Here is a 17093-nt window from a genome sequence, read left to right on the forward strand (position 1 = left end):
GTCATTCACTTAAAATTGGAATAGTTCTGAATAAGGAAATTTTTGGAGAATTAAACACTCAAATCATATGTAAACAAGACAATCCATTAACACTATGAATTCATATGGAGTACAAACATCCTTTTAGTCGAAAATCACAACATATATATGAAGCTAACTTGAAACTGACTCAAATATTAAATTGCACCCAATCTCTTGGCACAAGCAATGCTATCATATATAATCTTATCAGCATCAAACTTGTACTCAAATCCCAACTCCTCCAACTTTCTTGAACCCCATTTAGTGTCTCTTTTTGTATCTTCAATGAACCTAACAATAACACCCAATCAAAAAATCAACAAAAAACAGTATTTTTTATCTAATTTTTTAAAAAAAAGTCACTCACTCTGGAGGGATAGTTATGTCTGGGTAATGTTTCTGAATAAGAGATGCAATCTCTACTGATTTCAAGAAGTCACTAGCAACAAGAAATCTGTCATTCATCTCTGAATTCTCCATTGCAAATATATGTGCTTCAATCACATCTTGCACGTGTGCAATTGGAACCTTGGAATCCAAATCTTCCAATTCTCTCAAACCTTTGTACAATGTTTCATCATTCATGGCTTGTGCTATAAGCACGTTTATGCTCCCGGAGAGGAAAGACTGGATCGTTTCGCCTCCCACGAGCGCACAAGTAAGGCTCACCACCTCGATTCCTTGCCCGTTGTACCTCAATACTTCTTTCTCCGCCAATGTCTTTGAGTTTATATAATCCTTTCCATACACCAAAACAAAATAATTTCAATATTAAACATAATTTTGTATTAAAATTTATGTCGTCCACTATTAAGACTGTACACTAAACAAGGAAAGTACTTAAAATTGGAGAAAAAAAATATAACGGATTGAAGATTAATTTTTTCTTACAGAGTACATTTGATAGGTGAGATTGAGAGGACTCCAACAGGTCTCGTCGAAGACATCCTTGTAGCCCGAGCCGTCGTCTTTCAAGGGCGACGCCGCCATCACCGTGGCGGTGTAGATCAATTTCTTCACCGATTTACATCTCATGCAGCTTTCAGCTATCATTTTCACACCATCCACGGCTGCCTCACTAGTATTCTTGTACTAATTTCACATATTTGAACACAAATATCAGCTTAAATAAATCATGATCAATTGCATATTTTAATTAAAATATTAATTAATTTTCACAAACCCGTGTATTGTTGTCATAGTGCTGCAAAGGCGTGGCTAAGTGGAACACAAAAGCGCAGCCTTGAACAGCGACTTCGAAATCGTTGGGATTATATATATCAGCTTCGAATAGATGCAATCTTGTTTGTGAATGAGCTAGCCCTTTTAGCAATCCCACCTTTGCATCATCACCTCCAAATCATCAGACACATGGAATAACTTAGAGCGTATTGTTGGCAATAGAAACTAAAAAAATAACATATAACTATCCTATATCGATGTCAAGAGAAAACTAAAACTAGTACTCTAAATCTCATGGGTCACTCCTCCTATCACTAATTGATTTTACGATGGAACCCTTCGATTTTTATCATGCTATCAGAGCGGATCAACGATTATAGGCCAAATTTAACTGATCCAATAATATATCTGAGTTGAAACCGAAAAAAATGACTGACCCATCAGTATATCTAGACTTAAAATCGCGGCCATTGGTCCAACTGATTGGCCCATTCGTCCAAAACGATCATAATAAAAGTTCAATCCATCCAAGATTCACCTTCAAGGGTTGGGTTTGAAAGAGGTCGATAGGAATTGAAAGTAGCATAAATAAAGATAAACAATATTCTTTCGACAAATTGAATAGAAAACTAAAGAGAAAAACACATACTTAGACTTCGAAGAGTGGCATGAACTGTATAACCCTTCTCTAAAAGATTCTTGATGAGAAAAGAAGCTAAATAGCCTGCACCGCCAGTCACGAGCACCTTCTCCATTTTCTGATCTACAAGAAAAGAAGCCAAATCAAAATAATATTTGAACTTTTTTTGAACCACTAGAAGTTTTTGAGTGGTGTATATTTATTTGATTATTTCTGGTTATTAATTAATATATACTTGACAAACCGATAGAAATTGGTGACTTTTGCAAAGTTTTGGCACTATCCCCATTAAAGCTTAAATACTGTCAATTATACATCTGGACTCTCTGCCTTTTACATTTAAAATATCCATGAAAATTTGATTATTTGATTGTGGCCATACATTGATAGATTAGTCGATTAATGTTGCTTCAATTGGCTCATTTAGTCCTAGTCACTAGAAAAAAAAATTAATTGCTTTTGGAGGTCCAAATTGTGGACTCGGTACGAATATCATTGGATTTAAAGTTGGGAGTAGTTGTGCTCATTTCTATGTATTTATAAGTGCCCATTTCTATCAAATACACTCTATAAGTCTCAAAGTAGCCTTCAAATATCAGATAATAGAATTCCAACTGCACAAACAAACAGTATCTAGTGTAGCTTGGGAAAAATAGATAACTTTCCCAACTATGCTTTAATAAGTTTTCCAAAGAATCGGTGTGTCTGTTGTGTTTGCCAAAATATTCTGGACTTAGGAAAATTCCTTCTTGTGATCTCAAGACTTGCATCAAGGTGTCTAGATTTTTCAATTTCTTTCCGTCTGATGGTGAGGACTCAATTGCAACCTACTAACTTCTTTCCTTCCCACAAGTGTGGTTTCTGGCTAATCTCTTCTTCAGTGTTTGTGTTTCATTGATTCTTCTTTAGTGTAGGAAATTCCTTCAAACATGTATCATCTCAGAAAGATGACATTTCACACTATTCACGATGTGAGTATCATGTGATTCTTCTACTTTTCTCTAGAGTTCATCTTTTGTACCTCTCTAACTAATCTTGTCCCATGTTCCTCACACAACAAAAAATTTTCTTCCCATACATCCCCAATGGACATTATTTTTTTATGATAAAGTTTTCAACCCCCAAAAATTCTCAAATGCAAGAAATTGTATGTTACTCGTGCAAGTTTTATATGACGCAGAACTCCTGCAAGGTAGTGATAGGCAAAATTGTAAAATTATGACTGATTTAATGCCATCTAATTTAAGCAAATTACATTAATGTATGCGAGGATTCAACTTGTACATTATAACTAATCTTGCAAGAAAATTATGAACTCTGGGGTAATGTGAAGATAAAGAATTATATCTTGACATTTCTATTTTTTTGGTATCTAAGAAAAGCTTAACATAAAGAATAAAGCTATGCGGCCACATTATGGCCGGCCATAAATTAATTAAATAACATAAAAAATTGATTTTTTTTGAATTTTTGGTTTAATACAACTTGATTTTACTTTTATATCTTCATTATTTGTTGCTCAACATGTTAGTGTTACTCTTTTGTAGTTTTTGCTCAACTTATTACTACTGTCATTTCTTGATTGTTTCTCAACGTATACACTAATTCGTGATATTAATGTGTTTTACGTAATGGAATTCAAAGATAAGTATCAACTCACAAGTATATTCACACACATATAAGTTTATATCGATAATTCTAATTTTTTTATACATGTAAATAGACTAAATTAATTTTTTATGGCCGGCCACATTATGGCCATTTAGCATCACTCTAACATAAAGCCCAATAAAAGAGAAAGGCCCGTCTCGGCCCTGCCAAAAGTGCGTTGTTTTGCCCATTTATGTAACCCACAAAATTGGTGGGTTATGTATCTATTCTCTCGGATTTCCGATGCTACCCTCTCCATCACGTGACTTTCCTTCTCCCACCGATCCCCTCCTCCCACGATTCTCCCTCTTCTATTCTATTAAGTTCATACCACCAGCAAGATCATCCCATTTCTCTGTAACGACGACTGTCCATATACTCCTGCGGTAGCGTTTACGATCCCTGCGGCCTTTCAATTTTTGGATTGTGTTTCACTCCGCAGCCTCAGATTCATGGCCTGAGTTTCTATCGTAGTTGACCAGTTTTTCCATATGATTTTCTGTTCAAATGGTTCAGCCGATTTTTCTCTGTGATTCTCCAAGGCAGTGATGATGATGTGGTTAATTTGAGCATATTTGATTTTTTTAAAAAATTGCTTGAATTGTGGAAGATATAATATTTTCTGTTCTTTTGATTCTGGATTCTCAATTTTGGGGTGGGCGTAGCTTTGTTCTTCGATGAATGTGAGTACTATATTATTTTATTCTTTGATGGAGGTAGTCATTTACATGATTAGATTGACAGTAGTAGCTAATTAAGTTATTACATTTGTTTATACTATAAAGACTTGCACCACTAGTAAGTAGTAGTACGAAAAAAGAAATATATACACATTTCAAAATAAGGGTAATTATGTTATTTTATGTATTATCTAATACAAAAATCAAGATAACTAATCTTCTACCAAACAACGACGAAAAAACTTTATCAGGGCATATCTTGATAAAAAGCCAACATTTCTTATGTTACTTTACATATCTTCGTATATCACAACTTCGTTATCAAACAGACCCTAAGTAAATCGAACTTGTTTCACAAAATGGGCCTTTCATTATCACAAAATAAAAAATATTGGAATTCTAATAAAAAGTTACTTTAACATCACTTTCCCTGCCTAAAGAACCACCTTATCTAAATTTCATCACATAATTGATAGAAAAAGTGTTATTATTGCAAAAAAAGGCCACTAACGTACTCATTTTTACTATGGGTGAGTCCCATTAGATAAGCATGATCTATCGAATTGGGCCCTCTCTTATTGGAATTGAGAGAATTATTTTGATTTAATTTCTAGATGTACCTATCTCACCTAACGTCACACATGGGATAGTCTACATTACATACAAATATTGCATTGAAAATAAACGCACGAATGTAGAAATTCAATCACAAAAAGGCAACCACTTGTATAGTGATATGTAAAATAAAAGCGACCACAACCACACATTAGTCAACACACAACTCAATATTATCTGCCCCCTATCAACACAATTCTCTTATTATGAAATCTACTAGCAAAGGGATGAAATTAAAATGCATAGTAAAAAAAATGAGTTCTCTAGCACATGTATATAGATATAGTACATACGCTTAGTATTTTACATAAAATTTCACCAAACCCAAAATTAAACATTAGCCAACATATTTTTAGACTCATTTGAAGCATTACTCTTCAATTTTGCGACGAATTCATTCAAGAATTTCGTGGACGCACCATTTTCGCTAAGTGATTTCGTAGCCGCATCCTTGAGATCCCTCATTCGGCTCCTCATACCTTTCCCTTCTTCTCCCTCCATCAAACCCTTGACGAGGTTCGCGATCTGAACCCTGTCAACGATTCCGTCCTCCCTGGGGCGCGCCCGCAAAGCCACCTTCGCGTCATCTTGCACGATCACGGCATTCATCTTCTGCTCCGCGTACAACGGCCAGGCAATCATCGGCACGCCGTTGGTGACGCTTTCCAAGACGGAATTCCACCCACAGTGTGTCAGAAAAGCCCCCGTCGATCTATGGGCCAGGATCTGGGCCTGCGGGGCCCAGAACGGAACCACCAGGCCACGGCCTTTGGTCCGCTCTAGGAAGCCCTCTGGCAGATAAGCCAGGGGGTCCCCACTATTAGACACATTAAAATATGTGGCATTGGAAATTGCGTTGTTAGGGAGCCTCAGCACCCATAGAAACCTCTGTTCGCTTATCTCTAACCCTGATGCCAATTCAATGATGTGGTCGTGGGAGAGGGTCCCGCCGCTCCCGAACGAGACGTACAGCACCGAGCCGCTCGGCTGGTCGTCGAGCCACGTCGCGCACGGGCAGGGGGCGCCGGCCTCGGGATTCAAGCCCGTTTTGATCACCGGCCCGATCGGGTAGACAGGGGGTTTGCCCGGCTCGTGGCGGAGCAAGTACTCGATCGGGCCGGGCTCCAATTCGTTGAAGCTGTTGAGCACGATTCCGTCGGCCAACCCGTACCTCTTCATGTGGTGGATGGACCACTTGTAGGCCTCGTTGGTCCGGTCCTGGGCGGGCACGAAAAGCTCGGCGCCGTGGAGAGGGGTGCAGCCGGGGAACTTGATTTTCTCCGGGAGGTGGCGGTACTCGGCGGAGGTGGAGTCGTGGAGGGCGGGGAGGTTGAGGAACATGGAGAGGACCATGGCGGTGGAGGGGAAGAAGATGTAGGAGGGGATTGAGAGGTCGCGGGCGGCGTCGAAGGCGTCGGTGCCGAAGAGGTCGACGACGAGGGCGGAGAGGTTGTGGGAGGAGTGGAGGGAGGAGAGGGAGCGGCGGATGTGAGGGAGGGAGCGGGAGATGGAGAGGGAGATGCGGGTCTCGATCTTGACGTCGGAGGGGAGGTCGGAGAAGGAGACGGGGGGGAGGAGGAGGTGGTCGATGGAGGGGGGGAGGGAGGAGAAGAAGGCGGATTGGGCGGAGGAGAGGGGGCCGTCGGTGGGGAGGATGAAGGTGGAGGTGACGCCGTGGAGGCGGTGGAGCTTCTTGGCGAATTCGCCTAAGGGGATGAGGTGGCCCATGCCCGGAGTTGGGATGACGGCGAAGTGGGGAGGGGGAGGGGTTGGGGTGGAATCCATGGATATTTAGATTGGGTAATTATGGAGGGAGGAACTTTTACAGGTGAATGATGAGTTGAGAGGTGTGTGTATTGTGTTTTTATAGATATATATGTTGGGGGAGGGGTGAGTTTTGTTGAGGTATTTGAAATTAATTCATTCTACTAGTGAATGAGGAATTTAATCTAATTAATTGAGTAGAGTCTTAGTTGTATGATTCTCCACAAATATTTGTTAGGAATTTATAATAGATGCTAGTATCATCGTTTATAGAAAAAAATGATTCAGTATATATTCTTTATTTTGATATGAGTTGAGTATCATTTTTCCTGATAATATAATAACAAATTATTTTCTTCAATTCTCTTTTACTTTAATAATTACATGGTATTAAAATATGTGTGACTATTTCTAAAACTATTTTTGTGAAGGAAAGTAGGAGTATATAATATCTTAGTTTAATTTTGGTATAAGAAAATTTATTTTTTAAAAATAGTGGTAAAATGTGAATATTATTTTTATAGTATAATAATTTTAAAATAGTAATATGAATAAAATGTTTTATTTGTTTAATATATGGGTTAATTGAATGTTGATTTCATTTTAAAAATTAGTAAAAATTACTCCCTCTGTCTGCGAATAGAAGTCTCATTTCTTTCCGGTACGAGTTGTACGAAATATTAAGAAAAGTAGGTGGAAGAAAATTAATGGAATATGAGTTCTACTTGTATATGTTAATTTTGAATGATATGTGCGTGGAATGATGTAGTAGAATGTGGCACCATTTTGTCATTTATATTACTTATAAACCGAGATTCCTATTTATGGACGGATCAAAATAAAAAAAAGATTCATATTCGCAGACAGAGGGAGTATAATACTATAAGGCATATAACAGAAAATGCATAGAATATAAATTACTAGTATTTTAAATATTAAAGAACAAATTTGTGAAGATGGTGGCAATTTGGATCATTGATGTCATGTGATTTTTTTGGGAATTTTTATTAGGTTATGAGTTCAATGGAAGATTTATATACTATATATTTTATTTGAGCCCCTTACGTAAATCATTCTTATTTGATTAAGAGCATCGACTATAGGAGGAAAGGGGGGGACGAAAATCTGGGGCGAGGGTGGGGTGATCTATAGTGGATCGGACGTCCACCCCGGGGCGGACAAGAAAAATGGGGCGAGGGTGGGGTGATCTATAGTGGATCGGACGTCCGCCCCGGGGCGGACAAGAAAAATGGGGCGAGGGTGGGGCGGTAGAGGCTTCGCCTCCTACGGGGCGATGGTGGTGGCAGCGGGGCGATCCGGGGCGATGGGGGGGGGGGGGGCGATCTATAGTGGGGCGACGGGCTATGGACGTCCGCCCCGTTTGAGTTTTTTATTTTTATTTTTTAAATTTTTTCAAAAATTATATCTATAAATACAACTCCTCCACTTCTCATTATTTTCACACCAAACATTCCACCTCTTCACACACATATTTTCTTTCACTATAATTTGTAGTCTGAAATGGACAAAAATTATATTTATAAATACCACTCCTCCACTTCTCATTATAATTACGTATAGTCCGATAAATTTAATTACTTATTATAATTGAATTAAAATTAAAATTGGTTATTAAAATTTCGGGACTATTGGAAGTGTCCACCTATAGTAGGGCAGTGGAGGAAAAAATTGGGGCTATGGAGAAAAAAGTGGAGCTGTGGAAAAAAAAAGGGCAGGGCTATTGGGGAAGGCCGCCTATATAGTGGATGCTCTAATCATATCAGTTTAAGAATGAAGGCAGAAGGCCTGACACCAACAAACAAACTTGTATAAAAGCTAAGTACAAAATTGGAAAAGTTCCATATTAATCGATTCTCTAGAAACATAAATAGTTCACCTTCTCAAACTGTCAAGTGTTATCTAAAATTCGATAATTAAATGCGACATAAAAGATAATAAAATTCTTTTATAAAGTGTCATTTGCAGGAAATATCTATATACTATTATTAATTACCAAAATAAATGCATTATCTAAGTAAAAAAAATTACAAAAAAGTATGAATTAAAAGAATAATGAAAATAATATCATAAATACATCCTCAGAATTTCACATTTAACACTTTAAAAAGTAAACCCCTTCGTTTTGTAATAGACGTCTCCTTTTGTTATTTTGAATGTCTACTAATAAAAGTCACTATAAATGATAAGTTTTATATTTTATTAAAAGTATATAAAAATTTTATTAGGAGCATAAAAGAATATAAAAATTAAGATTGTATTAGGAGCAATCAAAATTGAAGGGAACAGAGTTTGCAAAAGAAGACTTCGTATCAATAAACGAACGTGCTGACAAAAACATGGCTATTTTATTTTGTCTGCTGTCGACAACACGATGGTGTCAATGACGTTTATACATTGAAAGTATCGACAAGAGATTAGGAAAATTAACATTTTATATAATATTTTATTTAATGGAATGCATGATGAAACTATTTACTAAATAAAATTATCATTGTAGATTGAGATCGGTTGGTGTCTTATATTTGGAGTGGTTAAACTAAGACAATATATATTCTTGAGATTAATGATGATTACGTAAGTATTGCATCATTATTTCGTAGATAGTAGAAACTTCAGTTCATGGTAAATCTATCATCAGACATCATTAACCCCGGTGGTTTCAGACCCCAAGTCCCCTCCACATCATCATTCCTCTACATTTACGGCCCAGGCCCCAACTGCTCTAACCTTGCAGGCCACAACCCGGACCGCAACTAATAATTGACACTATTTACAACTTCAACCTATTTGACTCGTAAATTCAATACGTTGAACAATTCGGACCGGGAAAATAAATTGTTCATTCGAAAAAAGAAATTACAAATCCTAGAAAAAAATACAAGTCCAAAAAAACTAAAAATTATAACATAAAAAATGCAAAAAAATGCAAAAAAAAATTAAAAATTATGCCTCCCCTCTTCTTCCTCTTCCTCATCTTCTTCCTCTTCCAATTTTTGACAAAAATTGCAGCTCCGTCACGGCATGGGACCATCCAACGCGAGCCCGGGCCGGACCCCGGGACCGGCCCAGGCCGCAACGTCTCTCCCTCCAACGCGCAGGACGGGCCGGGACTCGCGATTTGCGGCCCGGCCCCTTGCGTCAACGATGCTCTCAGTCATCACATTTATGTTTTGTGAAATCTATTCCCCTCCGTGACTTCGTCCAGCAATAAATATAAGATTTTTGTGTCATAGATATTGAAAAATGAGTCAATTCTAAAACTTTGTGGAATTCAACTCTATTAATTTTAAAATAAAGTATTAGTAAAATAATGTCTTAGTCTCTCCGTTCCAATTATGATAAACATTTCTAAATCTGCATTAGATTTTACGAGTCATTAGTTTATGTGTTAATTGTAAAGAGAATAGATTGCTGCAATTATTAAACATGAAGAAAAAATATATATATTTTAGTAAAATTAAAAAGTGGTTGGATGTATTAATGGTAAAAAAATAAGTTATTTTATTATTTTAAAAAATAAAAATATACTTATTATTTTTGTTGGAGTAAACTAAAAATAAAGTTGTACCACTATCATTTTAATTGGAATAGAGAAAGTAAAAAATAAGAAATCTACTTAATATATTTAATAAAAAATAAAATAAAAAACTTTTACTAATGAATGAATTAAAATGATAAAATAAGCCACGTATTAGCCGACCGATGGTGTATTGCAACTAAAAAAACATATATCATGTCATGATGCAATCGCAACAAGGATTTTGATAAAATATAAACTCTAAATATTGTATAAACTCCAAATTATAATCTGGACTGTCAGAAAATGTCAACAGATGACTAAATAATAGCAATAGAAAATGTCAACACAACATCAACCGTTGACACTATGTTGACATTTTATATTGTTGTTTTATCATCTGTTGACATTTTCTAATAACCCAGATCATAGTTTAAAATTTATATAGTATTTAAAGTTTGCATTTAATCACATTTTAACATAATAATATATATCTTATATTTTTACTAATGGAAATGTACATTTAAAGGAATACGACGTATACTAAATACGTAGTACAATAATAATTCTGAATATTTATTTTTTGGTAAATATGTGGTACAATTGTTCAAGGGACTATTTATGACATAAGGAAACTGCATTTATTATTGAGGTGTATATTAGGTGAATAGAAATTATTGAGATATTGGCTGAATAAAAGTTGTCGGTGAAGTGTAAATTCGAAAAATTTTACCCCACTCCAATAGGACCTATATTGAGGTACTATATTTTTACTTAGTTAGTGAGACTTATTTTATTTCATTATTATAAGTGGAATTTAGTTATCTAAATTATATTTTACAATATGATAATTTATATAATTATATACTTCCTCCGTCCTCAAAGAATATGCACTTTGGGTTCGACAAGAGTTTTAATGCAAAATTGAGAAAGTAAGAGAGAGGTAGAGAGAAAAAGTAATTAAAGTATTGTTAGTGGAGAATGGCTACAACCTTATTAGAGTGAAAAGAGTTTCCAAAATTAGAAAGTGTATATTTTTATGGAACAGACTAAAAAAGAAAGAGTGCATATTCTTGTGGGACGAATGGAATATAAGTCTATTTGATCATCAATGAATTCAAAAAATAATACTCCATAAATGTATATATGTGTATTTAAGATCGTGAAGGGAACATTCAAGACCATAGATTAATGATAGGCGTACAATATTACATATCTGATCCTCTTATTAATTTTATAGATACTAATTTGACATTTTAATTATCGAGATAATGTATATGTGTGCTGTCGTTACTAATTGATGATTGAGATAATTCCAAATAATAATTTCCAAGAATGAAAAGTTTGACTATTAAGCGGTAGTTATGATAAATTTTAAGTAGATAATTATTTCGGGACCCATGACCATGACATTTTATATTTGAGCATCTCACGTGTAGTAGTTGATAAATATGAAACTCTGATTATTTCTTCATCAAAAATCATAGTACGTCGTAATAGCTTTTTCAACCTTTTTCTACATAGTTTTTTTTTATGTTTTAAGTAATATAATAATATGACAACGAAATTACTCAACTAAAATACAATTCAATTATTGCTTATTCAACTTTAATAATATGGATCAACTTTTTCTATATCATAGTACTCCCAATTATAAGAATACATTTAATAAAATCAGTTAGAATATTTATGGGGTATTGGGACCTGCTGATTCAAACAGACCACAAGCTATTACACGTGTCGGAATCTCGTTGATTATAATCTAAACCTTCTAGAAGAGAAAATGTATCAAGAGAAAATAAATGAAATATCACACATTTAGAGCATCTCCAATGCTGGCGGACGTCAAATAGCCGTCAAATAGCCTTCACACTGCCACATCATCAGCACTACAATTCTCCTGCCACATCAGCTTGCCACATCAACAGGACATCAAATAGCCATCAAATAGCCTTCACACTACCTATCCACATCACTAATAACAATTATATAATTTAATTTACAATTGTATCAACATACATAATTTAATTTACGAGACAAATACGGAAAATTCGAATAATAATATTAAAATTTAAAAAGTACATTACTTTTAAAAAAAAGTACAACAATTTAAAAAAATTACAAAAAGTAAAAAGTACATTAATTTAAAAAAGTAAAACAAAATCACTCATCGCCGCCGTCCTCGTCTCCGTCGTCGCCCAACGCTTCTTCACTGCCGTCGCCGCCGCCTCCGTCGCCACCTACGCCGCGGCTATTCCCGCCGGTGTCCCTCCTCATCGCCTCCAGTTCTTCACGCTGGCTCTGGAGCAATACGCGAAGAAAATCCTTCACCTCGGGGTCCACCGCCGCTTGGAAGTCGGCTAAGGTCTTCACCATTTGAGCGCGCGTTTGTTGGCGCGCGAAGAATTTGAGCTCCTCGGTAGACCTGCCGAGGGGGGATGCCGAATGGACATCCTGGGAACTCGGTGTGCCCCCCCTCGCAACCTGCTGCGCCCGCCTTTGCCCAACCGGGCGAGGTCGGCGACCGAACGACCGAGGAGTCGGGACCTCCTGGGCCGTCTCGGGGAGGTCTGACGAACCACCGCTGCTGCCGCTATAATCTCCGGTATAGTTCAGTCTCTGCCTCTTCGGCCAGCCAGCGTCGACGCCTGCCCGGAATTTCTCCGACTCGTTGAGCACAACGTAGCAGTTCCAGTAGGTGAACTCATAGTACTTCTTATCCGGATCGGGGTAGGCTCTTTCCGCAATCCTCCTGCAGTCTTCCTCTGTTTGGCCACTGGTCTGCATGCGGAGGGCGTTGGCGTACAAACCCGAAAATCGAGAGACGCCAGCCCTGATTCGGTCCCAGCACTTCCGGACCTCCTCCCCGGTGCACGGTCTCCCTTCAGGGCAAAATGCCCTGTAGGCTGCAGCTATCTTCGCCCACAAGTTGACGATCCTCTGGTTGTTTGAAACGAGAGGATCGTCGCAAACACTCACCCACGCCTTGGCAACCGCAACGTTCTCCGCGTCCGTCCACTTCCTCCGGCCCCGGATTTCGGCGCGGGGCTGCGACGACTCGCCGACCTTCTTCGCCTTGCCCTTCTTCTTACCCCGCCCTACTCCCTGGCTTTGAATGAGAGTTTCAGAAACGTCGTTAATATCAAAACCCAAGTCCGCTAAGGAGAAGGTCTCCGAATACTGTGCATCCGTTGGGGTCGATGTGTGCGAAGAACCGGTGGAAAAATCAAAAGTCGGCCGATAGGCGTTGTCCCCCCCGTGCGTCGCCTGCGACTGTGGAATCATATGTTGCGCCGGTGGCATCATCTGCTGCGCCGGTGGCTGCATGCCGGGTGCCCACCCCGGCATCATCTGCATAGGGGGCTGCATGCCGGGTGCCCACCCCGGAATCATCTGCTGCCACGGGTACACGTTGTAGTACCCGCTCATTGGAGGCCAACCACCTCCCCCAGGAGCCGGGGAAGTATGGGACCCTGCCCCGGGAGTCGGGGGCGTCTGAGACCCTACACCGGGAGCCGGGGGAGTCTGAGACCATCCCCCGGGATTAACTGGAGTACCTTCGTAGTTGTTCTCCATTGCTCGTTATTGATCTTGTACAGAAAGTAAGGTAGAGAGAGAGTACTCGTTAAAACAAGTGGTGCGAATGAAAATGAGGTTCAACGCGCGTATATATTGTGTTTTGCGAAAAAAAAAAAAAAATATTTAAATCCGACGCCGGTTTGGCGCCGATCCGGGAGCCACAATGGCGCCCGTGAGGATCGGCGTGGGAACCGGCGTCAGCGCGGGAATCGGCATGGCGACGCCGATTTTGACGCCGATTTCGCCCACGCCGGTTCCAATGGTTCGGCGTCAAACCGGCGTGGGCGAAAAATCGGCGCTCCGGTGGTGACGCCGACCATTGGAGATGCTCTTAGTGATGTCAACTATCATGCTTGCATTATGTCACGCTCAACCGTTTGAAACAAAAAATATGTCACCTTACAGCATCCACAACGGAGAGCACGCGCTCGTCCGTCCGTCCGTGCCAGCGGCGCGGCACCTCTATCTGCCGCTGGCAGCACGTCCGTGCCAGCGAGCAGCGTACGTGCCGGCGTGTGATTGGCAAAAAAAAAATAAAAAACGGAAATAATACCAAAAAATAAAAAAAATATATTTTCCCAATTCCAAAAAAATGGCCGTTTTTTACCCGCTTTTCTGTATTTTTTTTATTTCCCCCCCCCCCAAAATCATCTATAAATACACACATTCATCATCAATTTTTCACATCAAATCATCTCTCATTCATCTTTTTCATACAACTTATCTACACCTTCATCTCTCACTCAAAACCTCATATGAATTTCACCCATCTCATTGCGGAAGCGGAGCGCGGAGAACAAGAATACTACGAACAACATCGTGCGGCTTATGAAGCATATGTCGCAGCGAATACCCCCGCCTCTCCTCCTCAACCAACTAGATCAACTCGCCGATACATCCATCGTGACCGGGAGGGAGCCCACGAAAGGCTCGTTGCCGACCGCCGCGGTTTCCGAAAGATTACTTTAGGCGCCGTTTTCGCATGTGAAAGCGCTTGTTTATGCGTAGTATCAACACATTGTCCGCCCGTATTGAATTCTTCCAAACAGGTCCAGATGCAGCCGGTCGACAAAGTCTCTCGGCGTTGCAGAAGTGTACGTGTGCCATCCGACAACTCGCTACTGGGCAAACGGCAGACCTCTTCGACGAGTATTTGCATGTCGGTGAGTCCACTAAAATACTTTGTCTTAAAAATTTTTGCGAGGGCGTTCGTACAACTTTCGGTGATGAATTCCTTCGGGCACCCACCACCGATGATTGCCAACGGTTGCTTCGTCTTCACGAATCAGTCCATGGCTTTCCCAGTATGCTTGGCAGCATTGACTGCATGCATTAGAGGTGGAAGAATTGCCCGACTCTTGGAGGGGGCAACACTTAAGCGGCCACAAAGGCGGCGGCCCAACACTTATCCTTGAAGCGGTCGCCGACTACCGCCTATGGATTTGGCATGCATATTTCGGTGTTGCCGGATCCAACAACGACTTGAACATGCTCTATTCTTCACCCCTCTTCAATGATATGTTGAATGGTGTAGCACCGACGATCGACTTCACCGTCAACGGAAATGTATACCACATGAGTTATTATCTCGCCGATGGTATCTACCCAAGGTGGTCGACTTTTGTAAAGACGCTCAACAACCCGCAAGACCCGAGACGGGTCTTTTTGCGCAGCGTCAAGAGTTCACGCGGAAAGACGTCGAAAGAGCCTTTGGGGTCCTTGAAGCCCGATTCAACATTGTGAAGGCCCCGTCTCGGCTGTGGTACGTGAAAAATATCGCCGACATCATGTACACGTGTATTATCTTACACAACATGATTATAGCCGACGAAGGACCGAGGGCGGCTAGCTTTTACGACGAGGATGAAGCCGGAAGCTCAAGCGCAGGTCTCCCCCACGCCGAGGTGTGCATACGACGGTGGGTGAGAGAATCGAAACAAGGCACACAATGCGCGATACCCGAACCCACGTTGAGCTGCAAGAAGACCTAATCAAACACATGTGGGCGAAATTCGGCCACGAGTAGTGGATTTTTTTATTTTATGAATTTAATTATGTAATTTTTAATTTTTAGGAGTTTAATTATGTAATTTTTAATTTTTAGGATTTTAATTATGTAATTTTTATTTGTTCAGATTTTAATTATGTAATTTTTAATTTTTAATGTATTTTGTAATATTATTCCGGGTATGTTTAATGTATTTTAATTTTGTGGAAATGTTTTTATTTAAATTGAATAATGGAATGGTGGGACCCTTGTGCTCGTCCTTGCGGAATAGCACGGCTGTGGGTGTTGTGCTCTTGCCTAAGAGCAGGCAGAAGTGGGTCCGGGCCCACAACCGTGCTCGTTGGCAAGAGCACGGTTGTGGATGCTCTTAGAGCACCCGCAACGCATCCCGCGAGTGTCTCTTATCTCGTACCTCCGAGACGAGACGGACGCGGGACGCGTTGCAGCATCCAATCTCGTCCCTATCTCGCCGAGACGGCTGGCGCGCCTGCTTGCCACGCGCCCGCGCCACATGGCGCGCGCTGGCGCTACGCGTGACGCCCACTCGCCGGTCCGCGAGTGGGCTTCGTCACGCTGACGCAATAAATCAATTTTTTTTAAAAAAATTGAATTTAATAAAAAAAATTAAAAATTAAAAAACAGTAATATGACCGTTCAACGGTCATTTTTTAAAAAATTATTATTTTTCCTTTTTTTATTTTATAAATACTCCTCTTTCACACACACACATCTATTCTTCTCAAATCATCTCTCTTTCCTCTCCAATTTTCATCTCAAATCATCTCTTTTATTCTTCTCCCAAATTTAATCCATTCATGGATCCATTTGAGCAAATGCGTCGAATAATGGAAGAATTGCTTGAAGAAGATCGACGTAGGGAGGCGGAGGCGGATGAAGCCGCGCTGCCCCAACGACGATCCCGGACTTACATCCATCGTAACCGGGAGGAAGACGCCGCAAGGTTAGTATGCGACTACTTCTGTGATAACCCGGTATGGGGAGAGACCTACTTCCGTCGCCGTTTCCGCATGCGGAAACCTCTATTTCTGCACATCGCAAATACATTGGCAGCCCGGGAAGAGTTCTTCCAAGAAGGGTTCGATGCCGTCGGCCGTCCCAGCCACACGACACTGCAGAAATGTATTGCAGCAATCCGTCAGCTTGCTACTGGACAAACGGCGGATTTGTTCGACCAATACCTCCACATTGGAGAAAGCATTAGGATAATGTGCTTGATGAACTTCTGCAAAGGCGTCCGGGCAGCCTTCACCGATGAATTTCTCCGGAAGCCAAGCACGGCAGATTGTCAATTTCTGCTCCACCTTCACGAAGAAGTGCACGGATTCCCCGAGATGCTTGGCAGCGTCGATTGCATGCATTGGCAATGGAAGAATTTCCCTGTGGCGTGGAGGGGGT

General features: G+C 40.1%; 2 protein-coding genes across 2 annotated transcripts; both read right to left on the minus strand.

Annotated features, from left to right (window-relative positions):
* Window positions 1-66: 66 nt before the first annotated feature.
* LOC121777751 (anthocyanidin reductase ((2S)-flavan-3-ol-forming)-like) lies at window positions 67-2018 on the minus strand. The gene is made up of 5 exons (XM_042175101.1): window positions 1853-2018; window positions 1205-1374; window positions 913-1113; window positions 389-759; window positions 67-312 (listed from the first exon to the last, which is right to left on the minus strand). The coding sequence occupies exons 1-5, from the start codon at window positions 1956-1958 to the stop codon at window positions 177-179; spliced, it is 984 nt and encodes a 327-aa protein (XP_042031035.1). The 5' UTR covers window positions 1959-2018; the 3' UTR covers window positions 67-176.
* A 2998-nt stretch (window positions 2019-5016) lies between these two features.
* Window positions 5017-6627, minus strand: LOC121775863 (hydroquinone glucosyltransferase-like). Its single transcript, XM_042172940.1, has one exon. The coding sequence runs from the start codon at window positions 6571-6573 to the stop codon at window positions 5119-5121; it is 1455 nt and encodes a 484-aa protein (XP_042028874.1). The 5' UTR covers window positions 6574-6627; the 3' UTR covers window positions 5017-5118.
* Window positions 6628-17093: the final 10466 nt, after the last annotated feature.

Source organism: Salvia splendens, chromosome 18 (genome assembly GCF_004379255.2).
Source record: "Salvia splendens isolate huo1 chromosome 18, SspV2, whole genome shotgun sequence".
Classification (NCBI taxonomy): Eukaryota; Viridiplantae; Streptophyta; class Magnoliopsida; order Lamiales; family Lamiaceae; genus Salvia; species Salvia splendens.

Coding starts and splice junctions, on each gene's coding strand:
- LOC121777751 (XM_042175101.1), bottom strand. CDS start 1,958: ATGGAGAAGGTGCTCGTGACTGGCGGTGCAGGCTATTTAGCTTCTTTT. Junction 1,114..1,204: donor ACTATGACAACAATACACGG/GTTTGTGAAAAT, acceptor ATGTGAAATTAG/TACAAGAATACTAGTGAGGC. Junction 313..388: donor GACATAACTATCCCTCCAGA/GTGAGTGACTTT, acceptor TGTTATTGTTAG/GTTCATTGAAGATACAAAAA.
- LOC121775863 (XM_042172940.1), bottom strand. CDS start 6,573: ATGGATTCCACCCCAACCCCTCCCCCTCCCCACTTCGCCGTCATCCCA.